General features: G+C 42.3%; 1 protein-coding gene across 1 annotated transcript in view; it reads left to right on the top strand.

Moving 5' to 3' along the window:
- Positions 1-285: 285 nt before the first annotated feature.
- Positions 286-20861, top strand: part of Eif2ak1 (eukaryotic translation initiation factor 2 alpha kinase 1) — a 35699-nt gene continuing 15123 nt past the window's right edge. Inside the window, exons 1-10 of the mRNA XM_051205504.1 lie at positions 286-448; positions 3447-3605; positions 6570-6703; positions 9485-9522; positions 11295-11394; positions 12993-13073; positions 15008-15107; positions 16800-16857; positions 17506-17830; positions 19957-20068. Coding sequence (XP_051061461.1) covers positions 331-448; positions 3447-3605; positions 6570-6703; positions 9485-9522; positions 11295-11394; positions 12993-13073; positions 15008-15107; positions 16800-16857; positions 17506-17830; positions 19957-20068 — 1225 coding nt within the window. The 5' untranslated portion in view covers positions 286-330. The remainder of the gene's footprint in view (positions 449-3446; positions 3606-6569; positions 6704-9484; positions 9523-11294; positions 11395-12992; positions 13074-15007; positions 15108-16799; positions 16858-17505; positions 17831-19956; positions 20069-20861) is intronic.

Raw genomic sequence — 20861 nt, forward strand, 5'->3', positions numbered from 1 at the left:
ACAAAATCTCCTGAGCATATTGGCAGTTGGGGTGAGGGGGGGGGGGGAAAGTGATTGGAGAGGGAGCTAGGAGAAAGAGAAGGGCTTCTGCACCAGAGCGGGACCTCGATTGCACAGCCCTGTTCGTCAATACTCGGGGGCGTGTCCGCACTGGATCCGCCAATCGTTTCCTTTCCGGAAGAAGGGATAGCCCGCCTCTGACAGAGGTTTCCCGGTAGTGGAGACGGGACTTCCGTCTGTTTGGGGGTAACTTCCGGCTAGGGGGAAGGTTTTGAGGACGACAACGTCAGTGTTGACGCAGAGTGCGTCTGCTGTCTGCCAGCGTCGGTGATGCTGAGGGGCAGCTCTGGGGATGGCGAGCGCGACACGGACGACGACGCGGCGGGGGCAGTGGCCGCGCCCCCTGCCATCGACTTCCCTGCAGAGGTCTCGGACCCCAAGTATGATGGTGAGACGGGGATGGCTCGCGCAGTCCCGGGGCTCGCTGTCCGCCTGGGTTCCCCCCGCGCTAGTGGTCCTCAAGAGCCACCCGAGGCTCCGGGCCTCCTCGGGGCTCGAACTCGGGCCCAGAACTTTAAGGCATCGGGAGGCGGCGTGCGGGCTGTCAATTGAGGGTTAGGTAAATATTTATTCCAAGAGCGTCTACGATTTGCCCGCTTATGGGAATTTATGTTTCTGGCCTCTATTCTGCACCACTTTCCAGAAGCGCTTTTCACCCCCATGCCCCGACTTGTTTTTCTTCTGTCGCTGAGCGTAATCTTTGTTCACTGCTAGACTGGGACCTGCTTCGCGAGTAGGATAACTAATAATTTCTCCTGGCAAGGCAGTGTGGGAACGCTGAAATTTTCTTGAGGCCTTTTCATACACCATAAATTCAAGGAGGTTTTAGCTGTGTACTATCCGATAGAATGATTTCAAAACTTTACATATTCGATTGAAGCACGAAATAAGTATGTTGTAGTGGAGTTAAGAGGTATAAACCAAATTCAGTTTTTCCCATTTTCATTCTTAAATGCTTCCTATAATAGTTGACCACAATGAAAAAGAAAAAAACAGACCATGGTGGTGACTCAGGTAGGCTTTATAGGGAACAGTTTGTAACATAACTTTTTAAAAAGGATATGCAGATTTTCCCACATATCAGTGGTATGTTATTGTAACTCAAGGGCAAAGAAAGTATATATCATAGGAAACGTCCCAGCTGTAAACATGCAAGTAAGTCCTTCTGTTCTGTGACATGGTGATAAGAATTTCTGCAAACCAAAGATTACTCTGGAAGGGAGTGATCTTGGACAAGCTTTAAATTTTTTTCTCCTCCTGTTAATAATACTGTCCTGCATACATACTGGCTTTTTTCTTCTAAAGAGACTTAGATTGCCCAGACACAGTTAATTTTTAACATATATATTTTTATATAAATATATAATTATATATGTATTTTAATATACAAAGGTCTATGGAACATGTAGTATCACTTGTAATAGGTGTAAGGCCAGTTGTTAAATGACTTTTCATAGGTAGTCTGAATGATTTGAAGAGATCACACATTGCCAGTTAATGAGAGAGTCAGAAAAATTAAAACCTCAATATAACTTTAGCAGTTCATTATAGGAACTGCTAACTTCACTCTTGGACCTAGTTACTTTAGGTGCTTTTGATGGGCCAGTATGTGTTGTTAGTGAGTCTGTTTTCCAAGTCATTCATTTTCTTTCAGGTGTCACCAGGTTTTTCAAAGTATTATTTTGGATTAATACTTCAATCTGTTTCACACACACACACACACACTCTCTCTCTCTCTCTCTCTCTCTCTCTCTCTTTAAAAAACAAAACAGCCAGGCATTGGTGGTGCACACCTTTAGTCCTAGCACTTGGGAGGCAGATTCAGGCAGATCTCTGTGAGTTTGAGGCCAGCTTGGTCTACAGAGCCAGTTCCAAGACAGGCTCCAAAGGCATACAAAGAAACCCTGTCTCGAAATGCCCCCGCACCCAAAAACAAAAAACACAAACACAAAACTGAGGATTGAATGTAGACTCTTGTGCAAGCTAGTCAAGCGCTCTGCCACTGAGCTATGCTCCCAGCCAGCCCTCTGTCATTAAGTTGCCTATTGAATTCACTCTGCAGCTCAGTTTGGGTTTGAACCTGCCTTAGCCTCCCAAGCAGTTGGCATTAAAAAAGGACTGTGCCACCAGGCTTGGCCTTTGTCTTGCCGATGGGCTGGGTGGAGCATATTTCCCCGAGATCGAATTTGATTAGCTGCTTCTTGTGTGTTTACTGACATCTTGCTTGGCAGACATCTGGAACTCTTGTTTCAGCTCTCACCTGCATCTGACTTCTTACTACTTTTGAGGACTTGGAGTCGTTTTTCCATTTAGTTATATTTCTTCTTCTACTTGGGACTGAGACCAGGAAGTTGAACCTTCCCAGCCTTTGTTTCTATTTGATTTGTCTGTTGTTTATTGTCAGTTATCTACTGGCCTTTTAAAAAATATTTTTAACTACGTATATTTGTGAATCTGTGTGGGTATGTGCATATGGGTGCCTGTGCCTGCTGAGGCCAGAGGCATAGGATCCTCCTGGAGCTGGACTGATGTGGTGTGGATGTTAGGAACCAAGTCAGGGCCCTATTTCCTTCTTACCTGTTGAGCCATCGTACTAGCCTTTATTTGCCTTTTTAAAAATGTCATTTTCTTAAGCAATTTTGTAGTATTTTATTAGCATTAGGGTTTCATGTATCCCAAGCTAGCCTCTCACTTGTTACTTAGCCAAAGATAATTTTAAACTTTTTAGTCCTCTTGCTTCTCCCATTGCTGGAATCACAGGCACTTAAGTACCTGGTTTTATGTGGAGCTGGGTGTTGAACCCAGGTCTTTGTGTAAGCTAGGTGAACACTCTACCAACTAAGTCAGAATCTCAGCGTTTTAAGTTCTTTGTGGTTTTTTGTTTGTTTGTTTCAGTTTTTCAAGACAGGGTTTCTCTGAGTAGACCTGGCTGTCCTGGAATTTCTTTATGTATGTAGTATGTATATTTATGTGTATTCTTATTCAAATGTGTGTGGGTACAGGCATCTCCTCATTGTTCTCCATGCATCACTGAAGCGTATTCTCTCACTGAACCTGGAAGTTGCAAATTTGGCTAGTTTAGCTAGCTAGCTCTCCACAGGGATCCTCTATATCCTTTCAGAGGCACTGGGATTACAGGGGGTGTTGCTATACCTGCTTGACTTTAATGTGGGAATCCAAAACCCAGTGCCTATACCACAAGCACAATATCCACTGAGCCATCTCCCCAGCCTCAGAAAACCTTTCTTAACCATATGCACCATAACTACTCTTTAGCTCTATTATTTCCCTTGAGTTACTTCATTGTATCGTCTTAATTAAAATGTGCTATTTTGTCCTTAGGAGACACACTTATCAATAATGTTTTCCCCTTTTCTTATTCTTAGAGTCCAAGGTCCTAGCAGAACTCCATCTGTCAAAAGAACCCCTACAGCAGCCCACGTTCCCCTTCGCAGCAGCAAACCAGCTACTGCTCATCTCCTTGCTGGAACACTTGAGCTTCATGTATGAGCCAGACTCCCTTCATTCAAACCGAGTGTTTAAACGTAAGACTAAATGGATACTGTTAAGTAAAGATTGTAAGAAAATTGTGCCTTTAATGTCATGTTTCCAAGAAGCAGCTGGTGCATACAAACTGGGTGAAAAATAAGTGTGAATGATTTCCCATTCCTTAAATTCATTTCCACTTCCTCTGTGTAATTCTTTATACAGTTGCATGCTATCCAATACATCTTAAAATTGTTTTCCATCAATAATATGATGTTCATACAATTCTCAAGAATCTGTTAGGCTCTAGCTGGTGAGCAGCTAAACCGCATTCTTATTTTACTTTTTTAGATGCATTGGGTCCTCACTTGTGCTAGGAAAGCATTGAGACACATCTCTAGACCTGACCTAGGTTTTTATTTTTGTTTTTTGAGGTTCTTCATGTATGTTCAGGCTAGCCTCAGACTCTATCAGAGGCTGACCTTGAACTCCTCCTTCCTCTACCTCCCAAATACTAGAGTATTGACAGTGGGCTAACATGTCTAATTTATGTAGTGATCCAACGTAGGGCTTCGTGTATGCAACGTGCATACTCTATTGATATCCCCAGACACTGCCTCAGTCCCTGCCTAGATGACTGGAGGTGCTCTATACCATGTCATTGACAATGTTTAATTTTGTTTTTCCTGTTTAGGACACTTGTATTTTAGAAACACGAGCCCCAAAGTTTACAGAATTATATGTTATGAATTTGGTTTGCCTTTTTAACTGAGGCCACCTTCTTTATCTTCAGCTGTAGATTCAGGTTCCTTTCTACTGAGAAGTCCTTTCCAAGTCTTACACATCCTCACTAAAGATAGATACCTTTACATGGTCTTAGAAAGTAGTATGTGTTAGTAATTAAATATATAATACCATTTAAATAAACCTGATAGATGTGAAGAGTGGGTAAAATGTTTGTTTTGTTAAAAGTTTTTCCTTGTGTGTTTATGATGTGTGTGTGAGAGTGTGGGTACATGTGTGCTACTGCATCCATGTGGAGGTCAGAAGGTGGCTTTCAACAGTTGGCTTTCTCCTTCCATTGTGCTTCCGGGGATCAACCTGAGGTTGACAGGTTTGTATGGGCAGAGCCTTCATGTCAGTATCCTTTATTCTGAATAAAGAAATCTCATATTGTGGATTGTAAATAGTGTTGTGTGTGGAGGGTGAGGCTTACAGAGGGGTGTTCCTAGGTTCCAAAGTACTGCACTGCTGTATTAGGCTCATGGCTTTGAAAAGTTAGAACTTTACCATGAAAATCTTACTCATACAAAGCAGATCTGTATGCATAGAATTTTTGTTGCTGTTTTTCTTCTCTACACTGGGGATCATATTCAGGGTCTTGTACATGCAGAGCTGGTGCTATGCCACTTAACTACATCCCCAGCCTGCTGTTAAAGTAGTTTTGAATGCCATATTTTGAGCCTTTTTAGATGATGGACTTTAAAACATGTATGTTTTAGCTAGGTGTGGTGGTGCATACCTTCCAAATCCCAGCATTTGGAAGGTAGACACAGGAGGGGTAGGAGTTAAAGTTTCAAGACTACCCTTCACCACATAACAAGTTTGAGGCCAGCCTGAGCTATATGAGACATTGTCTCACTGGGGAGGGATACTATTTAATTAAAAAAAAAAAAAAGACCCTAGTTTAATTTAGCCATATCTTTATTAGTTTGCAAAATTTCCCAAGAAAATGTTTTTGAGAGATTCTGTTCATTGGAAGGAAGATCCTCTACAATTATCTGTATTCCTTTTTGGTTTGTTTTCTTCTGGTGCTGCTGGGAGTCAGTAAGTTGGGGTACATCCTCAACCATGCTTCTTTTTTATCTCCTCTTCCTTACCCCTTCCTTACCCTTCCTCCCTCTCCTACCTTCTCTCTGTCTACTGCCTCTATTTTCCCCATCTCCTCTTTTTCTCCTCCCTCTTCCCTCTCCTCCTATCTCTTCTCTTTTCTCTCACCCTTTCCCTGTCCTTTCCTCCCTCTTCTTTCTGTCCATGAAAAATAAAATCATTTTATGTGTTTAGGGTTTTGCTTCATGTATGTCTGTGCAGCATGTGGATATCTAGTGCCTGCAGAGGCCAGTTGGAGCTCCTGGATTTGTGAGCCACCTTGTGGGTGCTATAATTGAACCCAGGTCTTCTGAAAGAGCAACCAGCACTCTTAACACTGAACCATCTGTCCACCCTCTTTTCTCCTCCTCCTGTTTTCTTCTCTTCCTTCTCCTTCTCCTCTTCCACATATACCACTTCCTTCTCCTTTTTTTGTGGTGTGGGGGTTGTCCAGACAGGTTCTCTCCTTGTAGCCTCGGCTGACCTAGAATTCACTCTGTAGACCAGGCTGGTCTTGAACTCACAGAGATCTGCCTGTGTCTGCCTCCTGAGTGAGTGCTGGGGACTAAAGACATGTGCAACCACTTTCTGGTTTTGTTTTTGTTTTTTAAGACAGTCTCACTGTGTAGCCCTGGATGGCAAGAAACTTGCTGTGTAGACCAGGATGGCCTCATACTCACAGAGATGCACTTTCCTCTGCCTCTTGATTGATAGGGTCAGAGATGTTCACCACCACACCTTCCCTATCCTTTCTTCTTTGTGCCTCTCCCTGTCTTCTCCCCATTTTTCTTGTTTCCTCACTCTTCCCTGTTCTCTCTCCACCTTGACTTTTTTTCTCTTTCTCTTCTCTTCTATTTTTGGTGTGGTATGAGCCACCACACTTGGCCCTGTCAGTATTTCCTTATACATAAATTAAGGGTCTCTTTACAGAAGCAACTTTTTCTGAGGTACCTGGTACATACTGTATGTCCATCTACTATGTTCCCTTCCCTTTTTGAGACAAGGTCTTGTTTAGCCCAGTTGGGTAGCTGATAGATGACCTTGGACTTTGGTTCCTCCTTTCTTAACAGCCTGCATTCTGGGGTTATAGGTTTGCTCACATTACCCTGCCTGCTGTCAGTTTTTCTAATAATAGCGTATCATGTTTTTTTTAGTACTCTGCCAGACTTTTATTAGGATGGGACTGCTGTCTTCATTTACCTGCAGTGATGAGTTTAGCTCACTGAGACAACAACACAACACAGCCTTAGCTCATTTAATGAGGGCTGCCAAAGAGAGAGTCCATCAGGTAAGCCCTACCTCATGTACTTTGTGTATGGCAAGGGAATTTGAATCTTAGAAGAACCATATGTGGGGGCTAAAGAGATAGCTCAGCAGTTAAGAGGACTTGCATAGGGCCCAGGTTTTGTCTCTAGCACCTACATGGTGGTTCACAACCATTGGTAACTCGGTGGAGTGATCTTGATGGGCACCAGGCACCAAATGAGGTTAGTACATGTAGGGAAAACACTCAAATACATTAAAGAAAGAAAAACCACTGTGTTTTGCTGTATGTGTGGTTCAATGGCAGGGCATTTGCCCAGTGTGCCTAGTGCTGTGGGTTCTATCCCTAATACACACACACACACACACACACACACACACACACACACACACACAGGATTTCTTTGTCCTAGAACTGGCTGTCCTAGAACTCACTCTATAGGTCAGGTTGGCCTGGAACTCACAGAAGTCTGCCTGCCTCTGCCCCCCAAGTGCTGGGATTCAAGGTGTATGCCACCACTGCCCAGTAAGAACTGTATTTCCCCCCTTTTTATTAATTTATTTTTTACATTCCAATCCCAGTCCTCTCTTCCCCCAATCTGCTCCTTGGAGAGGGTAAGGCCTTCCCTGGGAAATCTGTTCCATCATCTCATTGAGGCAGGACCAAGGCACCTCTCCACCTCCCAAAGTATCTCTCCATATAGAATGGGCTCCACTAAGTCAGTTTGTGCATCAATGATAGAACTTGAACCCACTGCCAGTGGCCTCATATATTGTCCCAGTCACACCACTGTCACCTGTATTAAGGGAGTCTAGTTTGGTCTTATACAGTTTCCCCATTTGTCAGACCTGTCAGTGATCTCTCACTAGCTCGGGTCAGGTGCTTCTGTGGGTTTCCCCATCAAGGTCTTGACTCCTCTTTGTTTATATTATCGCTCCTCCCTCACTTCAATTGTACTCCAGGAGCTTGGCCCAATGGTTAGTTGTGGATTTCTGTACCTACTTCCATCTGTTCCTGGAAAAGGGTTTTAGCTTCTCTGGGATTATGGATTGTAGGCTGGGTATATTTTGCTTTATGTCTGGTGTCCACTTATGAGTAAATACATACTGTGTATTTGTCTTTCTGGTTGTGGGTTACCTCACTCAGGATGGTTTTTTCTAGTTCTGTCCATTTGCCTGTAAATTTTAGAATGTCATTGTTTCTTGCCACTGAGTAGTACTTTATCCATTCTTCAGTTGAGGGGCATCTAAGTTGTTTCCAAGATATGACTATTACAAATAATGTTGCTATGAACATAGTTGAGCAAGTATCCTTGTGGTGTGAATGAGCCTCCTTTGAATATATGCCCAACAGTGTTATTGCAGGGTTCTGAGGTAGGTTGATCCCTAATTTTCTGAGAAATTGCCATACTGATTTCCACAGCGGCTGTACAAGTTTGCACTCCCACCACAATGGAGGAGTGTTCCCCCTTTCTCCACATCCTCTCCAGCATAAGCTGTCTTTCATGTTTCTGGTCTTAACCAATCTGACAGATGTAAGATGGAATCTCAGAGTGGTTTTGATATGCATTTCCCTGATGACTAAAGATATTGAGTATTTCCTTAAGTGTTTTTCTGCCATTTGAGATTGCTCTGTTGAGTGTTCTTTATTTAGATCTGTACCCCATTTTTTAATTGGATTATTTGGTAGTTTGATATCTAGTTTCTTGAGTTCTTTGTCAGGTGTGGGGTTGGTGAAGATCTTTTCCCCTTCTGTAGGGAGCCATTTTGTCTTGTTGACTGTGGAGAACTGTATTTTTTAAAAGTATTACTTAATTTTACTTATATGAGTGGTTCTTAAAAATAGAAACTTGGTCAAGTTGACAATATTAGTTCTTAGTACAAATATTTGCTGTGTTATACTGTTTTATGGGAGCTGGGGGAAAATGGAAGAAAATAGCCAAAACTCTATAAACCCTCATGAAGCTTACGTTCTGATGCAGAGGGCATCAGCATAGGGAAAGTTAGAACAAATGTGGATGGCACATAGGTAGTGAAAGGGACTAGGAGATGCTGAGAGAGTGTGTGACTTCAGGTACAGTGGCCATGGCAGGCCTCACCAGGAAAGTGATCAGATCCAGAGCTGAGAGACCATTAACTGCAGGTGCACGGAGGTGGGTATTCCAACAGAGGCAATATTGGCCAATGCCCTTTGCTGAGAACATGCTGATGGTAGTATGCTGCTCATTTCTGCAAGGCTGCCTTGCATTTAGACAGCAGCTAAAGGGGAGGAGTGGAAGAGAGAGTGGGGAGGGGTGTGGGATTGTTCCCTCCTCTCTCCTTCCTTACTGATTCACTACAAGGGTTAACAACAATACTATTGTCTGCTGCTGTTTGTTTGTTTTATTTATTTATTTTGGACAGAATCTCACACTGTAGCCCAGATGGTTTTAGAACTGTGTGTAGCCCATTCTGGCTTCAAACTCTCCATGCTTCTGCTCTAAACCTCCTAAGGGATGGGATTACAAATGTGAGTCACCACAGCCTGCTAGGATCTTGATGAAGTTGGTTTTATGCAGAGTGGACATAGGAAGCCTTGCAGGCTTTTAAGTACATAGGCTACTGTGCTGGAAATAGAGGAGTGGTTCTCAGGCAGGGAGACAGGTGCAAGGATAAGGCCAGGAAGATGGTGTGTCTCCAGATGTGGTGATAGCAGTGGCAATGTTTTAGGTATGTGAGCATTTGGATTATTGTGATGTTGAATTTGACTCCTTGTTTGCCAAAAGTTTTAAGTGATTCTTAAAGATAATTTTTTTTCCCGTTTTAGGATCCTTGTGAAGATAATTCTTACATGCAGAAAATCGGGTATGTATCTGCTGCTTTTCCACTACACTAAATTTTTAACTACACTAAATTAAAAGAAATGAAAATTATTTTATAAACATAATTTCTTGCTGGTCAGTGGTGGTGCATGCCTTAAATCCCAGCACTTAAGAGACAGAGGTAGTAAGAGACAGAGAAATCAAATTCAGATTCCTGAATTTGAGGCTAGCCTGATCTACAGAGAGAGTTCCAGGACAGCCAGGGATACACAGAGAAACCTTGTCTTTAAAACATATTCTTGCTGTGTAGTCTAGTTTGGCCTGGAAGTTAACACTCACCACCTTGCCACGTTGTCCAGAGTGCTGGATTACAGGCATGTCCTGCCACCACGCCTGTCTGCTCTTGGAAGGTATAGAACTTTGTGGCCAGCACTATGCTGCTCTAAGATTTCCTTTGCTTCTTATTCCCTTGGTTTTGGTCTTATGTTCCTCACTGAGTGTGGATTCTATCAGCTTGCCTTTGCCCTTTCCCCTTTTTGTGTTTTTGTTTGTTTTTTGTTGTTTTTGAGACAAGGTCTCATGTAGTTCAGCTGTTCTCATTTTTGTTTTGTAGCTGAGACTGATCTTAAATTCTTGATCCTCCTGCCTCCACATAGCTATAAAACCATACATTTGGTTCTCTCTCTCTCTCTCTCTCTCTCTCTCTCTCTCTCTCTCTCTCTCTCTCTCTCTCTCTCTCTTTGTGTTTGGGTGTAAATATTTGCTTCCTGTAATGTACAGAGGTGGGTGTGAAGCTTTCTGATTTGGTTAGTCTAGCCAGAATGCTTTCTATAGGACCCCTGTTTCTTCCTCTCTCTTGCTGAAATTGTAGGTGGGCTGCCATGCCCAGCCAGTGTTTATGTGGATGCTGGGATCTGTACCCCAGTCTTCATGCATACATGCAGCAAATGCTTTCCCAGTTGAGCCCTCACCACAGCCCACTTCCCTGATTTCTTTTTGAGACAAAGTCTCTTTGCAATCCAAGCAGTCTTCATGCACAGATCCTCCTGATGGGATTATAGCCATGTGGAAACATGTCCAGCAAACACCCCACCCCCTGTCAATTAGATTACTGATACCTCTTTTGGGAGAACACCATTGGCCTTTTACTTTACTTACAGAATTTTAAGAATCTGTAAGGACCCTACATCATTTCAGAGTTTAAGGTTGGGAGTTGTGTGGTAGCATATAATTGTAATCCTAGCACATTGAAAATAGAAATAGGAGGCTTGCCACATGTTGAAGGCCAGCCTTGGCCTACATAGTGAGTTCCAGGAAGCCTGGACTCCAGGGTAAGGCCTTGTCTCAAATCCCCAGGAACCCTCCCCCCCCCCCAAAAAAAAAACATTAAAACAAGAAATTTCAGTACATCTCTCTGGTAATGGGTGTGAACAGTTGTGACCTCAGCACTCAGGAAGTAAAGGCAGCAGATTCAGAAGTCTAAGGGTCAGCTTTGGCTTCTGAAGACCCTGATTCTCAGCAAGAAAGAAAAAGCTCACCTAATTACTTACACTTCTGCCCCGTTTCTGCCGTATATAAAGCACTGTTGCTGATTGCTACTGGAATGCTAATTACTAAATATAATGAGTCCTCTTGCTATTCTTATTACATTCTTAATTTACCTAGCCATTTCCTTCCCAGGAAATCAGAAGTTTCCTTTTAGCCGATTCTTTCTACCTTGCAGTTTACTGATCAGTGAGTGTCAGGTTGGTAACACAGGGCATACATTGGTTGTCACATCTTAATATTGATGGCCTGTCTGTATTTAACTTTTAGATACAAGGAGATACTTTTTAAAGCACAAACCTCACGGTACTTAAACGAATTTGAAGAGCTTGACATCTTAGGAAAAGGAGGATATGGGAGCGTGTACAAGGTTTGTTTTTGTTTTGTTTGCTGTATGCTCATTTTAATCTATTAGGTTATAAATTTGTATTTTGGGAAGTTATTTTCGCTATTATGATTGGAAGTACCCAGAGATTCCTAGAATCATGTGTTTTTATTTTCATTTGTCATTTACAGGCAGTTGATAGGTTTTAATTTTTTTCTAACCATGTTGTTAATGTTGGTTGTTTAGTTAGGCTCTGGAAACTTTGAGTTTTTATTCTGTAGTCTAGAGTTATTAAAAATCAGTTATAAGGCAGGCATGCTGGCACACTTTAATTCTAGTACTTCGATGGCAGAGGTTGGTGGCTCTCCTAATTTGAGGCTAGCCTGGTCTACAAGTCAAATGCCAGCCCAGCCAGGACCACGTAGAGAGATCTTGTCTCAAAATAAACAAATAAATAAATAAATAAATAAATAAATAATTTTAAAAAGGAGAGAGAGAGAGAAGAAAGATAAAAGAGATGAATGTGGGGAAAGGATTTGTAGGGAAGAGAGGAGATTAACCAGGGTGGGTGGGAGGGACAGTGATTTATGTATTGGTCAAGAATGATGTCTTAGTGTCTTAGTCAGGGTTTCTGTGGCTGCAATGAAACACCATGACCAGAAAGCAAGTTGGGGAAAAAAGGGTTGATTAGGCTCACACTTCAGTGCTGTTCATCACTGAAGGAAGTCAGGACAGGAACTCAAACAGGGCAAGATCTCGGAGGCAGGAGCTGATGCAGAGGCCGTGGAGGGGTGCTGCTTCCCATGGCTTGCTCAGCCTGCTTTCTTATAGAACCCAGGACCAGCAGCCCAGGGATGGCTCCACCCACCATGCGCTGGGCCCTCCTCCATTGATCACTAAATGAGAAAATGCCTCACAGCTGGATCTCAAGGAGACATTTCCTCAGCTGAGGCTCCTTCCTCTGATGACCCCACAGCTTGTGTCAAGTCCACACACAAAACTACCCAGTACATAACAGCATCAAAGAACAAACAATAAAAATATAATTTGAAAATATTTTAACCTAGTATTTTCAATCTGTAGTTTAAAGACTTCCATCAGAATGATGAGAGATTAGAGGCTGAAACTTGAAAACAATATTCTGTAAGAAGTTGTGCTGCTTCAGACACACCTCTGTTGCTAGCATTCTTGACTGGCATGCCCAGATAAATCCCTGGACCTGATCCCAAGCATCACACAGACTGTTATGTTATATACCTGTAGGGGGTGGAGACGGGAGAATCAGAAGTTCAGAGTCAACCTTGGCTACATAATGAGCTTGAGGCCAACCTGGCTACCTGAGACCTGGTCTCAAAAAGAATAAAAAAGTTCTGTTACAGAAAACATGGTGTTTGTGCATTTGTTTTGCATGTACAACTTTGCTAGCATTCCTTGACACTGGGAGCCTGAGATTGGATATAGTTTAGTTTGCAAAGGTCCTGCTTCAGAAGACTAGTGCTGACTTTCCCCCTTATGGGAAGAATACCTTATGTTTAATTTGATCTCTGGCTGTTTTGGGTTATCAAAGCTCACATGATGTAAATTCCTTTATTCTGTTGCATTTGATGGAATTTAATACTTTTTCTTTTGTTTTGGCTTTTTAGGTCCGGAACAAATTAGATGGTCAGCACTATGCAATTAAGAAAATCCTGATTAAAAGTAAAAGTGAAATAGACTATATGAAGGTATGATTTTGTGTGTGTGTGTGTGTGTGTGTGTGCATGCTTGTGTGAGGGTGCAGACATCGTGCATACTTGTGAGTGATTTTCCTTAGGCAACATTTGGCTAATGAGCCCCAGAGATCCTCATCTTATTTTCCTTCAGATTGGAACTACAAGCATGTGACATACTTCTTCTCCTCCTCCATCCTTCCTCCCCCCCCTCCTCCTTTCTTCGTGAACTCTGTCAAACTCAAATCTTCATGCTTGGCAAATTGAGCACTTCACTGACCAAGCTATCTCCCTAACCCTGAAGGTAGGCTTTCAGAAAATGATTTAAGCCTGGCCAGGCATGGTGGTGCTAAGTGGATCCAGGAGGATCAGTTGAAGGTCTTCGTCTGTTACAGAGCAAGTTACAGGCTACATAATAAAATCTCCTTGTTTAAAAAAGAAAAATGGATCTGGGGGGTAATAGTGCACGCCTTTGATCCCAGCACCCTGAAGGCAGAGGCAGGCGGATCTCTGTGAGTTTGAGGCTAGCCTGGTCTACAAAGCTACACAGAAAAATCCTGTCTCAAAAAAACAAAAAACAAAACAAAAAAAAAAAAAAATGGAGTAGGAGGAAGAACTGTGGTTGGAATGTAAAGTGAAATAAATTAAAAATGGAAAGAAGAAGGTTGGGGGGGGGGAATGCCTGGCAATTCAGTTATTTAATCTCATTTCTCTCAGGGTGAAGCTAGAGAATTGAAAATTCAAGGCCTGCTGGGACTTCAGAGTGAGTTCCCAGCTAGACAACTTATTAAGACCCTTTCTCAAAAAGCAAAAGGAAGGCTGGGGATATAGTGCAGAGTATGAGTCCTTGCCTCCATATTGAAAGATTCAAGATTCCACTATAGTACAGAGAGAAGGCAGTGCTAAATAGTAGGTTTTATCAGTAAACATAAAAACTAAATTTTATTTGATGTAATTTTTCTTTAAAGTTGTATTTTTTTCTATTTTATTTTTGAGATTATGTCTCACTATGACTGGCCTCAAACTCTTCTTGCCTCTGTCTCCCTAATGCTAAGACTAAAGTCATGTGACAGGCTGTATACATATCTGTCCATGAATGTGTGCTCACAGTGCTTGTGTGGAGGTCAGAGAACAACTTGTGGGAGTTGGTTCTCTTCCTTCTACCATGTGGATACCAGGGACCAGATTCAGTTCATCAGGCTTAGCAGCAAGGTGCCTTTGCTTTCTGACTTGTCTCATTAGTTTAAGTACTTGATTACCACACTATCTAGCTTGTTACATAAAAGGATGGGCCACAGGTCCACCTCTTATTGACATGCTGTGTGGTCCTGAATAAATTCCTTCTCTTCCCAGTCACTGTGTCTCTGCATGTTTAAATAACAGTGAGAAATACATCATGTCACAGCTGTGATCCCAGTGTTGGGAATACTGAACAAGAGGAGCAGGAGTTCACAGCCAGACTGTGCTGCATTGTGAGACACTATCAAAGCAAACATAGAAGCAAACAAAACCACTCCACAGAGGCTGGGGTGCAGCTTGGTGGTAGAGAGGTTGTCTAGCATCTCAAGGCTCTTAAATTCTCAGCAGCATTTAAAAAAGGAAAGATGATAAAGGTAAGAAAAAAATAGGAGCAACACTGGGGGAATCAAGTGAACTATCAAGACATAAAGTAGGTGTGGAGTTGCTCTGACAATTGCTATTTGGCTGGGCGTGATGATGCATGACTGATCCCAGCACTTAAGAAGCAGAGTTCGAAGCCAGCCTGGTTTACATAGAGAGGTCTGGGCAGCCAATACCACATAGATATCCTGTCTCAAAAAGTAACAACAAAAAACAATTGCTGTTTGTCTTTCACTGGATTGTTCCTATTATTTCTATGTAGTTTAGATTCCTTTTTTAGAAGGCGTAACAAATTGCCAGTAAAAAGTGATTTTAATTATTTTGCTTAGGTGCTCAGAGAAGTAAAGGTTCTGGCAGGTCTCCAACATCCCAACATTGTCGGCTATCACACTGCATGGATGGAACATATTTATGTCATTCAGCCACAAGGTAAGTTGCCTTTTATTTCATTTATTTGTTTGTTTATTTATTATTTGGGGAGGGTCTTGTTTTTGACGTACGGTTTCTCTATGTAGCTCTAGCTGTTCTGGAACTTCCTATGTAGAACAGACTGGTCTTTAATTCACAGTGGTCTGCCTGCCTCTGCTTCCTGGGTGCTGGGATTAAAAAGGTTGTGCCACCATACCTGAACTCATGGAGATCTTCTTGCCTCTGCCTCCCAAGTGTTGTGGTTAAAGGCAGTCAGTATACCTACTGCCTGACTTATCTATTTTTAATTATGTGAATAAGTAGGTTTCTGTGTGTGGGAATGTACACACATGCTTGTTGGTTTCTTAGAGTCCAAGAGAGGGTATTGGATCCCCTGAGCCTGGAATTAGTAAATTGTCAGCCACCTGACATGGATGTTGCTAATGGAACTTGGGCCATCCTCTGTAAGAGCCATTTAACTGCTGAGCCATTTCTGCAGCCCTTGGTTTGGATCTTTGAGATGGGGTTTTACTATGTAGTCTTGGCTGGCCTGGTATGCTCTACATGCTGGCCTCAAACTTGCTGCCTATCCCTCTAGAGTGCTAGGGTTACTGGCATGAACCATCACGCCTAAGGGAAGTAGTTTTCGTTGATACAAGTCAATCATTCCTAGTCTAAAAATTGAGAATCTGAAAAGTTCCCAAATCTAAAATTTTGGAACCTTATAAAAGCACGCCATTGTTTGAATATTTGAACCTTTTGGATTTTAGGATTAGGCAGCCCTCTGGTATTCTGTAGAATTCTAGAAAAGGGGGAGGCAGGAAGGCAGGAAGGCAGGCAGGCAGGCAGGCAGGCAGTAGAAGGAAGGAAGGAAGTCCTAAATCTGAAGTGCTTTGGTCTCCACCTACCTCATATATGTACTCAATCTGTGGTGAATTTCTGCTCTTTAGCCAAATCCACCCTCCCCTTGCTCACACAATCAGAGACTGGTCTTGTTTTTATTACTTAATATTTTAAAAAATTTTTTTGAGATAAGGTCTGCACTATTAACAAGTGCAAATTAGTCTCAAAATTAATTAGCTCAAATTGGCCTCCTGAGGACTGAGATTACAAGCATGTGCTTGTACACACAGCTTTAATTTTTTTTTTTTTCAGTGCTAATAATTGAAAATGCTAGGCAAGTATTCTCCTACTGAGCTATCCCTAGCAGGTTTTTCATTTTTTGTCAGGAGTGGCTGGGAAATGGTTGTTAGTAAAATGCCTGCCTTGTTAGCAGGAGGGACCTGAGTTTGGATCCCTGACAATCACACAAAAAGACAATGCTGTGTGTATCCCTAGCCTAGCACTGGGGATCTCTGCCTGATGTGGGTGCTGGGAACTGAACCTAAGTGCTCTTAAGTGCTGAGCTGTCACTCCATCCCCAGCTCACTCACATTTGCCTGGGGTTGCTTTTCACTACATCAGAACTGAGGCTGAGTTCAGGAGCGCCTTCAAACCTAATATTTCCTATCAGATCTCTAGAACCTTTGGTGATCACTGGTGCCTGGAATTATGTCTCTGTAGTTACTAGAGTGACGACATCTCTTAAACTTGTTTTGTTCCTTTTTACTTGCAGCTTCATTTGGTGTTGTCTGTATATTTTAGCTCTGAATTTGATTATACATTGAAAATCATGGCTGCTTACAGATGTTTGTATTTATTTCTGTTTGGCAGACATAGTTTCCATTCAACTGCCCTCTCTTGAAGTGCTGTCAGAGGATGAAGGGGACAGGTATGTGGATTGGTGTTACTTGTGCACATAAACCATTATTTTCTGTCACCTGTAGTGACTTGCTTTTGTCATTGGTACTAGGAACTTGGGAGGAGTGTTGTAGACTTTCTGTTGCTTATTGTCTTTTATTCTGTTGTTGTTTTGCCTATTTTCTCTACAAAATACTAAGTTACTTTCTCCTGTCATAGCTGTATTTCCTTTAATTGACTTATTTGGTACAGAGTCCTGCTAAGCAGCTCACACTGATCTTTAATTTACTTTATAGCCCAGGCTAGCTCCTGTCTCAACTTCCTGGGTCTTGGGATTATAGATGTGCATCCCTATTCTGGCCCTTTGTCAGTGTTTTAAATCAAAGTTAATGCTAGACAGATTTGATACTCTTTTTTTTTTTTTTTTAAGGCAGAGTCTTATATAGCCTAGGCTTGCCTAGAACTTGCTATGTAGCTGAAGATGGCCTTGAACTACTGATCCTCCTGCCTTCACCTCCCAGTGATTTTATGCTGGGAAGTGGGATTACAGGCATATGCTGAAAATAACCTGCCTGGTGCCATTTATTTAGACATTTATAAGGTTCATCCTGGTTTGAAAGAACAATTTAGATACTGTCATTTATGCTCCCTTTTGTGTTAACTGTTTTTTTACTTCTAGAGATCAAGGTGCTGTTAAAGATAATGAGAGCAGCTCCTCCATTATCTTTGCTGACCTCAGCTCAGAAAAAGAAAAAGCTCTTGGCGAACCTGACATTGAAAATGAAAATAACAACCTGGTGAACTACACAACCGATTTAGTGATCAGGAACAACAGTGAGTTTGAGTCACCCATTGAGCTCCAAGAAAATGGTGTGACCGATTTGTCTATCAGACCAGTTGACAAGCATCAGCTGCTGCTGGGGCACAACTCAGACTTGGAAGGGAATTTTACATCCACGGATGAGTCTTCTGAAGACAATTTGAACCTGCTGGAGCAGACAGAGGTAGTGTGCTTTCCCAGAGCCTGCTGAGGTGTTCACCCACAGCTGTGTAAGGAGTTTGCCTCTGTGTGGCGTCCTCCTTCCTCAGCCAATGTCTGGTGCTTCTCCATCTTTCCAGGTAGATTTCTTCTGTTTAGTCTCATGGACTCAGTGTGGTCCCTTTAGCTGTATGGTATTTTTGAGGTTTGGGTCCTTCCCTCTTCCCCCACTGCATACAGGGTTTCACATAGCCCCGTCTGACCTGCTGCGAGCTGTGTAGTCAACTATGACCTTGAACTTCTGATCCTCCTGCCTCTACCTCTAAAATGATGGAATTCCAAGTGTGCATTACCACACACAGTTCTGAGAATCAAACCCAGGGCTTGGTGCATGGTGGCAAGCACTCTACTAACCCATCCCAGCCTGACTGTAAGGCCTTAGTAGTCAGCCTTCCTCATTCACTTATCTCCTAGTAATCTTTTACTGATCTTTCCATTGGATCAGTGCACCCCTAGATAGTCACCATCTATTTCTAGTATATGTTAATACAGACATATATTCGTGCAGAACAGTTTTCTGTTTTTGGAGTATAACTTTTGGTGATTCCCGTAAGATTACCATATCAGTTGTCAGCAAACTTTTATTGTGGTAAGTTTGCTAATATGCTCATCAGACCCGCATCGGTATTGTGTTTAAAAACCTAGAACATTGGGGCTGGAGAAATAGCTCAGTTATAAAGTGCTTGCCATATAAGTCTGGTCTGAGTTTGATCCCCAGAGCTTATGTGATAAGTTGGGTGTAGTGGAGCACCCTTGTAATCCCAGCACTGGTGAGGTGAAAAGAGGTGGATCCCTGATCCCTGGGCTGACTGGCCAGCTAGTCTATCCTAACTGATAAATTCTACATCCCAGTGAGAGACCCCTTCTCTAACAACATGGCAGACAGCCACTGAGGAATAGCACCTGGGATTGAGTTCTGGCTTCCACATAACATGCATCTTGCAAATATGCATGAACACGCACAGATCCCCATTATATGCACACACAAAATGTGAACATCCATGAAGTCTGCATGACATTACAATCTGTCAGGGCAGAATTGAAAATCTGTATGTGTAAAAATAATTCTTATGAAAGAATGTATGTGTGTGTGTGCGTGTGCACACTTTAACGGAACATTTTTCTTAATATTGAATTCAGTTGCTGTAAGCTTAAATGTTCTCTCTTTAGCTAGTACTCTAGTTGGATTTTCCTTTGGGCTGCTAGCTCACAGATAAGCTTGGCCTTTGCTTAGGCTTGTAAAGTGCTTACCATATAAATCTGGTCTGAGTTTAAGTTCTACCTCTTAGAACTTAAATATTTAACTCATTTATTTTAATCTGTGTTCTGTCACGTGGTTCCATACAGTATCCCCTGCTTCTGGATGGTGACTCTACCTTCTTCTTCAAAATTCTCGGAAGTCCCGCCAGAACCTCTGCCTAGCTATTGGCTCTTCAGCTTTTTATTATGCCAATCACAACAATACATTTTCACACAGTGTACAAATATCCCACAAGACACAATATAAAGAAGCCAACTGCCTTACTTACTTTTTGATGGCTGTGGTAAGACACCATCACCAAGGCAACTTGTAGAAGAAAAACCTTATTTGTGGCTCACAGTTTTAGAGGGTTGAAGTGTATGACCTTCATGGCAGGGAGCATGTCATCAGGTAGGCAAGCAGGCAGGGTGCAGGAGCAGTAGCAGAGACCTCACTGTTTGTTTGTAATTGAAAATAAATTTTTTTATTCACTATATTCTGATTACTGTTTCCCCTCCCCCAACTCCACACCCACCCAAATGCACACATTATCTCTCTGTCTCAGTAGAATACAAATAGGCATCTAAAAAAAAATAATAGTAAGGTCAAGTGAAAACAACCAGTAACCAGACTAGGTTTCTCAGGCTTTCCTGCATGCTACACAAAGCACTTCACCAACTGAGCCACATCTCCAGCCTCAGACTATACGGTGATCCCTGTTAATCAGTTCCCTTTAGGAGACTCTAGGCAGCAGTTGCTCATGGTGTTTGACCTAACATGGCCCCGGGAGTATTTGCTGAAAGTGAAGATTGTGAGGCATGGCAGATGGGAGCATGCTGTGTGTCTTCTAGGTTCCGTTCCACCTGATGTTGCACATCCAGATGCAGCTGTGTGAGCTCTCCCTGTGGGACTGGATAGCTGAGAGGAACAAACGGAGCTGGGAGCATATGGATGAAGCTGCCTGTAAGTACCATCTGTAAATCTCTTTCAGTATGTGTCAGAAACAACTATGAATTTGATAGTTATCTGTGGTAAAATGTTGGTATTAGTAATGGTTGATTTAATTGTCAACTTGACAGGATTTAGAATCACACCTGTGATTTGCTCGACACACCTGTGGTAGATTATATAGGTTAGCCTCTGGATATACCTGTAGAGGATTATCTTGATGAGGCAGGCAGCTTGTGAAGTCCTTCCCACTGTAGATGGTACCTTTCCCTGGATTGTAACCTTGGACTGTATAACAGAAAGCAAGCTGCCCAATAGTATTCTTTCTGACTTCTGACTGGCGGTAGGCGACCAGTGGCTTCAAGCTCCTGCCATGTTGGCATTCCTGTGATGGACTGTGGGCCGAAATAAGCCTTTTCTCCCTTGAATTGCTTTTATCAGGACATTTTTTGTTTTGTTTTGTTTGTTTGCTTGTTTGTTGTTTGTTTTTTGGAGGCAGGTTTTCTCTGTGTAGCTTTGTAGACCAGACTGACCTGGAACTCACAAAGATCCATACCTGCCTCTACCTGCCAAATGCTGGGTTTAAAGGCATGCACCACCACTGTCCAGCTTTGTCAGGGCATTTTATAATGACAAGAGGAAAAGAAACAAAGACAGTATTTAAATAGTAATATAGAATTTAGATCAGTGATATTTTGGGTAGAAACTTTTTAATGTGTATATGTGTTAAATGTACATGTTTGTGTGGGTGTGTGCACATTTGCATGTGTGTGGAGACCAGAGGTTGATTTTAGGTGTCTTCCTCAGT

Source organism: Phodopus roborovskii, unplaced genomic scaffold, assembly GCF_943737965.1.
Source record: "Phodopus roborovskii unplaced genomic scaffold, PHOROB, whole genome shotgun sequence".
NCBI classification, from domain to species: Eukaryota; Metazoa; Chordata; class Mammalia; order Rodentia; family Cricetidae; genus Phodopus; species Phodopus roborovskii.